The sequence below is a fragment of the Anneissia japonica genome, unplaced genomic scaffold (genome assembly GCF_011630105.1).
Source record: "Anneissia japonica isolate Jap-2015-1 unplaced genomic scaffold, ASM1163010v1 scaffold199_len4679917_cov187, whole genome shotgun sequence".
Classification (NCBI taxonomy): Eukaryota; Metazoa; Echinodermata; class Crinoidea; order Comatulida; family Comatulidae; genus Anneissia; species Anneissia japonica.
This window is the reverse complement of record NW_022686322.1, coordinates 1,980,601-1,988,528: the sequence shown is the minus strand read 5'-3', so window position 1 is coordinate 1,988,528 and position 7,928 is coordinate 1,980,601. Positions and strand designations below refer to the sequence as shown.

Below are 7,928 nucleotides of genomic sequence, written 5' to 3'. Positions count from 1 at the left end.
ATATAAGATAACTCTCTAATATGAGTTTTTTTTTTATTAAATATCTTTCTTAATTCACTTTGAAATTAGTTATGAATTTGTGCATCTTATCTCTGATGAAAAAATCGAGAATGGTTAATGAGATACAGATTTTCAAATATTTAAAAACTGGGGGAAAAGGAATTTTACCCTTTTTTCTGATTTTTTGTCGAACACCATTTTTGTGTCTTAGAAAAATCAGTTGTACAACATTTTGAAATTTTATTTTTTCTCTGGAGCCTGGTTTTTAAGTGTCCTCAAGAAAATGTTTTGTTATTAGTTTATTGCAAAATATCTGTCCAGTGGTGATGTGGATTGCAGGTATTATTAGAGTTGCAGCATTGTTTGTGGGATGTGCTAGTTAATGGTTGGAGTAACACCAATATAAAGCCTACACTTAATCCAAAATCAATTTTAGTGCCAGTATTGAACCATCTGTAAGTGCATTCATTGTATGTTATGACTGATGATTTGTTTTCATTATGGTAATCAGAAATGGGCGTCATTTCAAATTTGATAATAAATTGGAACAGATAATATTCAACAATTTGCTTAGTAACTTTGGGGGATAAATGTATTAACCCTTCAAGCCTAACATGATGCATTCAAATCATTTGTCTGTTTATGATTGATGTGTCAGTAAAACTGCACATTGTTTTGATTATTAACTGTCACTGTGTTTTCATTCTACTATATACATACCATTGGCCATAAGATCTAGAAAACCTTTAAAATATAACAGATGAGTTAAGGATCTGTACTATATAAGGATCATATATTGCTGAACTAAATCAGAATTACAAAACTGAGTTGTTAAATAGTAAAAAAATACAAGAAATCATAGAAAATTCACATCCAAACAGCAGTGACAAAAATGTGCAGCAAAATTTAATAATGATAATAGTAGTAATAAAAAGAATAGTAATAATAACAATAATAGTAATAATAAGAATAATAATAATAATAATAATAATACATAACAGTTTCTTAAGTCATTGATTATCAAACAATTTTAAGAGTACTGAAGTACTGTATACAGTATATGGAAACAATGTTACGTGTGCGATTGCCGGAAAGACATTCTATAATTATTTATAATTGAAAGGTAATAACTTAATTTAAATGGGAAGTTTTAGCTTAACAGTATAGCTAAGTGTTAATTAATCAATTAAAATTTGAGTAAAATTAGTGGCCAAATTAATCAAATATATTACAAAAATTAAAAAGGGTAGGACATTTTTAATAACTAGTTTATTTGAAACACAACATTTCCCTACTGTAGCTCAAGCTGTTGTTATTTTCCTTCACCTGATAAAGCTACTTGACCTAGTGTACTTAAGCTTGTTTTGTTTGTTAGTCAAATAAGGTACTTATTTTATTTGTTTTATAGTCATTGATTTATATATAATTTTTTATTTTTGTAGATCATATTATTATTTGTATTGTTATGATAATAATGGTGATTACCAATAATAGTTATTCCCAGTCTCAGTTTTCCACTTTATAGGTTTCTTGCTTTGTACAGTGTTGAGGAGGAAACATACACATGGCATATATATATATTGCTATTATTATATTAAAAATTATATTATAATTGGTAATTTTTTGTTATTGCTAATATTATTCTTTGTATTTAGGGAATTTACATAATTTTATAAATTTATGTTTATCCCGTTATTAGTGTATTACGCTATTAGATTCAAAAAGAGAGCAAAGATAATCTTGTAAATCCCAAGATTTGTTCTCAACACTGCATTCCTTAAAGCCTTTTAATGAGACCAGGCTTATAGAGATTCAATGAGGTTATCTATCTAGTAGGTGAGTCATTTGCTGTTAATATAAAAAAAAAATGTTTTAAATGCATCCAAAGTAATACTGTATATTGATTGACTTTTGCAGGTATAATGACATCATAGGCTCTTCCAGAAGGCATCACTATGATTGCTTTCATCGAAAATGTTCATTCATTCGTTCAGTATTTATTGTCATTGTATAACATAATGAAATACAGTGAAATTGAGTTGGCTCATGCAAAGCAAGTGAGAAAAGTGAGATAGAAAAACATGACCTAAAATAAACCTACAAACTATCATTGAGTGCCCTAGTGGCAGAAGGATAAAAAGAAGATCTGGATCCAGTGTTTCAATTATATTGTAAAATGTTCGCATTCCAGTCAGCGCCACAAAACTTGGCTGGGCAGTACCGGGAAGACTAAAATAATAATTAATGACCTTCAACGTTTCATAAATAATAAGCGATTTATAAGTGATCATGTGTTGGGTGAAACATGATCTTGTATTATAGTCTCATCTAAGATGTGGTTGTAACGAAAATACATCGAAATAACTATACCATTCTGTGTGCTACCTTATGTTAAATTTGTATTAATATTATGTTAAATTTGTATTGATATTCTATCTGCCTAAAAAATAAGAAAAAGTAAAAATTCTACTATAACTTCAAAGAATGTGTCATCCTTAATAATATGCATTAATGAAGCCAGTGTTTAAAATTTATCAAATTGAAATTTATATCTTGAACAATATTTTTTTAGGGGAAACAGTGTAAAAAAAAAAACAGTACTCAAGTCACTGAAAGTGAGTACACTTCCCATGAAGTTAAAATTGTTTGATTGTAGAAAAAACTCTTTAAAAAAAAATACATAAAAGTGACAATTTTTACATTGAACATCTCATTTCAAAGGATAAAATGAAAACATCCTTTGTAATGAGATATTCAATTTCAAATCATCAAATAACTTTTGAACATCCCAAAAAATATATGTTTTGCTGATTTACTACAATTGATTATAAAATTATTCAGTCAGTTTTAAGGTCCATAAAAATTACAGTACAGGAAACATATTATTTATGCATCCCTTAATTGGCAAAGGCAATTCTATCTCATTCTAATTTATGTTTGAGAACTCATAACTTACTAAAATACATGAAAGACATTTTAATTTGGTATAGAGTCGAACCTCCATTATGGACACAGTCAGTACTTAATAAGTCCTGTGGTATTGGATAGCTCGTGCCAAGCACATTTTTCTTGGAACGTGTCCTACTGCCAAAGTTTCCTTGCCGCTTGTGAAAATCTGATTAGAGATGACCTTAGAATAGTACATTGTTAAATAAAATTTAGGAAAATATTTATATGTATGGATGCATTGTCTTGGCACATGGACAAGAATGACATCATAATTTCATGGCTGTCAACATGTCCATGATGTTGATGATGATAACCAATCATTTCTTTTTTCCGTATATACTAATATTCAACAGTAGTTACAGTATCTATTTATATCATCCAGTTAGTAGAAAGCTAATGACAGAGAATAGGTGATTGCACCTCTATTAAAAGAATCCATAATTTCTATGAACATTGATAATTGCCCTGGAGAAAAATGTTGATATTTGATGTAATTCTATTAATTTTTTTTTTTTGTAATTAGGAAAATATGTTTCATGTTGACTTTTTACTTACATTATAGATACCTGTTTAGCAAACTTAAATAAAAAGTAAAGATTATAAATATTAATTGAATATTGATTAAAATAAATGTTAGTTAAATTTAAAGTTTATCAATTACTATTTATGTTTATTTGACTATGTACTAATAGTAAGCCAAAATTAATGAAGGCATTCAATATTACCAAAATGTTTTCCAGCTAAATATTTGCTCTATTTGTGAGAGATATTTCCTTTCTATTATTATTATTTGATCTTTACTGTACTGACATATGAATACCTGCTAATCAGCCAAGTTGCACAAAATTTAACAATTATTGAAGAAGATCAATTTTAATACAATAGAGAGGATTGTTCGTAATTTATATAGCGGAAGGTCTATTCCAGAGTTTGTATTATATGAGGGTGTATTTACATTGTTTTACAGCGGCAATGAAAACTATCAGCCAACAATCCCCCATGTACTGGCTATATGCAATAATAGAAACTATAGCATTTGTTTTATTTCTGTACATAACATACAAATAAATACTGGTCATATAATAACATAGTATTATTAGGAAAGATGTCCTAAAATTTACTAAAATCATTGAGGATTTTTATCTGCATATGTATATTTGTTCAATAAAATATATTGAAATAAAATTATCAAGGGAAATAAAAGGACCACAAAACAACAATGATAGAATATGCTTGTCCAGTGGATTAGTTGCTATTTCTTTGTTACTTGTCGATGTCTTTTGTGTAACAATGTTGTGTTTATTGATTGTGTTACCTGGATTTGTTACTAATTAACTACAATGGCTGAGTCAGCTCTATGGTGTTTGGACCAATTTTACGGCCAGGATTCTTTTCCATAATTGCATCTGTGATATCATTCAGGGTGGGGACTATCTAAAGGAAACTGTTAGTCCTTAATGAGTGACTGCATACATACAAATTTCCTGGATGTGTGTGCCATGTATTTGCCTCTAAAATTCGTAAAGGAAAATAATTGCCATTAAAAATAATATAATAAAATATTTTTTAGGTGTAAAACCTAATAATGTTTGCTTGATTGAATTTACAGGAAGGTGGCAATGTAATTATTTCTTCTCTTAAACATACAATATCAACCAATTTTAGAAATTATCGTCAATACATGTCTTATTTGTCACGTCTACCTATATGCTGTACCATGGAGGAATTAGTTTAGACTGTTCATTATTTACTCTGTAATGTTCACTCCATTGGGTTCATCAATTACAGGCCAGTTTCTCTCTAAGTCGATGCTCATAAATAATATTAAGATATTCTATGAATATTTGAAATAACGTGACTAATCTGGATGATTAGAATTTCTATACAAGACAATACATAACATAGAATTTCTATTTTAAGACAATACATAACATATGCCATACTTACTGTATATTTTCCAAGGGATTGTTTTGTGTGCTAAACTACTTATATTTATTTTATTGTCATGGATAATATATACCCATACCACACCTATGCTTATATCCATAACTATACATACACCAATGCGCAAAAAAAATATGCTTGTAGTGTACTCTATGTTTATTAACTTCAAAAATTTAAAAAAAAAACATAAAATTTACATCAATAAGAAATATCATATTTTTAAAAATTTCCATCCAATTTTAGCAAATCATTACCATTTTCAGCTTGAAACTAATTCTGAATTTAAGTCTGAATAATAATTAATCACTATAGATTAAAAAAAAACAATTTATTCAGCAATAAACAATGGTAACTAACTTTAAGTAACTAAATTGTCTTTTTACATTTCTATTTATTACTCTACTATTCAATTCATGCTCTATGTATACTTTCGCGCATTTGATCATTTGAAATTGGCAAATAACATATGTTTATTATTATTACAGTATAAGAATCAGACTTACACTCAGGTTATGTAATATAAGGGTGTGGAATTTTGCAATACTATAAAAAATTAATTAGAAACCTTTTAATGTAAAATAATACTAACTTTTAATAATTTATTGATCTTCAATGTTCATCTTCATTTTTTAATGTACTTGTCTAGGAAAAATCCCATTAAGTAATTGTCATAGTTTAAATAGCAAGGATATTATGAGTGCTTTGGAAATTACAATACGAGCATTCTTATAAAATCTGGTAAGTGGTTACTCTAGGTACATTAATTTCCTCTTCAATAGCCAGACATCCAAATAAGTAATGTCATAGTTTAAATAGCAAGGATATTATGAGTGCTTTGGAAATTACAATATGAGCATTCTTATAAAGTCTGGTAAGTGGTTACTCTAGGTACATTAATTTCCTCATCAATAGCCAGACATCCAAATGTGATAATGGATCAATTTCATTCCTGTAATGACATCAGAGTAAATTCGGTAATTGATTTAGGCCTCGCTATAGATATGTAAAGTGGTGTTGATGCTTTCCATGAGTTGATAATAATATTACACTTATCGGTACGTAATGTTGTTTCATATACAATATTAATTCCATGCAAGTATTAATATGTTTACTATTCCTGTACTGTAGAAAATATTGAGATTTATTTTATATGACAGACCTTCTGGTGGGGTCCACACCTTCCAATCAGGTGATTTCATTAAATTTCATAAAATATTTAAAATATAAATATAATATATAGATCTATATGTTTGAGTTGTATTATCTTAGAACTACTTTATTTTAAAATTATTTCTGTGTTGTTTTAATTTCATGTTTTGTTCCTCCTCTTTATTCTTTATGGTTTGGCTGATTTTTAATGTCTTACTATTTTATTAATAAACTTCAATTACAATTTTAAAATTGCAATCATATTTTAATTCTCACATTTGTTAAGTAGGGAATATGTCTAATAATTTTTTTTTTAATATTACTTTAGGAGGTGCATAATGTGAAAATATACATTTTTTCCTTAAGAAAGCTATTTTTAATATACAGTATACATATAGGGTTAGAAAATACCACATACAGTGTATCCCATTACCTATTCCATTAAAATCACCAAGAATTCTCTTTTTAAACCTATTAAATGGGAGATCATGTTTAGCAGTACTAATAATGGTAATATATGTTATATTTCTCTATAAAATCATACCCTCATTATACATATATCAGGAAATTTAGATCTCGTTACAATTTCTAGGCAGTGTTTTAAAACTTAGTAATGTAGGATTTTCCTTCTGATATTTCAATGTATAATTATAGCATTACATGCATGGGCGTCGGCTGGGGGAGGGGGTGTGCAGATGAACCTGCTCCCCCTCTAATTTGGGACCACTTTTCCAAAGACCCAAATAATAATCTTCTACCTTTTAACACAAAGCTAGCCCTCTAATTGGAGACCAACCCCGAGACCACCCAGAATTTTCATGTCACAAATGTTGTCTCGAATTGGAGGGCGAACTGTACTAAAAATGACCATTAAGTTGTCATTGGGATTTAGTTCGCTTCTTCATTTTCACCCCCCCCCCCACCCCATCTTAAACCAGTCAAAGTCCCTTCAATGCTGTCTCTTATACACATCTAGATGTGTATAAGAGACAGAGACAATTATGTTTTATGTGGGGTCTGTTCCTCTTACCAAATATGACAATATATCTATAGCATTAAGTTAAAATGTTGTGTCTACAAAACAGTTTCTTTACACTGGTAGACAGTATGAAGAAAAATTTCTAATTCTATTACCAATATTCACATATTTTTATCATCAAAAAATCCTTTAAAGCAATGTTTTGATTTATTTGGTTTAAACAGTTAAATTATAAAGAAAACAAACATTAAGATCAATCTTATATAAAAATAAATACTGAAAGATTAAAGCAAAACATTAATATGAATTGCAAAAAGCAATTTAAAATTCAAAAGGCTATACAAATAATAATTCAATGACATAATAGAAGTAAAAACTAATCTGAAAATTAAAATAAAAACATTGAATAAACCAAATCCAGTTCTTATTATATCAGTGGAGCCATCCATCTTAGTTTAGAAAATATAAATCAGTTTGGCATATGAAAATGCTATACAGAAAATACTATCTAAAAATAATATTGTTTTTGAAGGTTCTTTTGTGAACTTTAAATAAGATAGAACATGAATTAATTATTGATGATATTGAGTTGGTTTGTGTAGCTATTTTGCTATTGTTTGCACAACGATTCTAAAGCAATGTATTTAGCTGGTGTTTTTTTTAAGACGCTTGAAGGTGAAGAATAAACATTGTTACTGTGTTACCACACTGAATCTTTTATTTCATGATTGATTGGAAATGTTTGCATCTTCACAAATTTCATCGTAAAAAAAAGCAGAGTAGTCTACTTGACATTTAGGATTTTGTAGGATAAACCAAATCGGTTAGTTTTACACCTGTGATGAGAGGTGCGGGAAGTTGTTCAGTGTTAATTGGTGAAGTTAATTAATCACGAGCATGAGCAGGC

The 7,928-nt window shown here is 28.5% G+C and overlaps 1 protein-coding gene across 1 annotated transcript in view; it reads left to right on the top strand.

Annotated features, from left to right (window-relative positions):
* LOC117114279 overlaps positions 1-2,417 on the top strand; it is a 46,883-nt gene extending 44,466 nt beyond the window's left edge. Inside the window, exon 5 of the mRNA XM_033257898.1 lies at positions 1,918-2,417. Within this exon, the coding sequence (XP_033113789.1) occupies positions 1,918-1,923 (6 nt within the window). The 3' untranslated portion in view covers positions 1,924-2,417. The remainder of the gene's footprint in view (positions 1-1,917) is intronic.
* Positions 2,418-7,928: the final 5,511 nt, after the last annotated feature.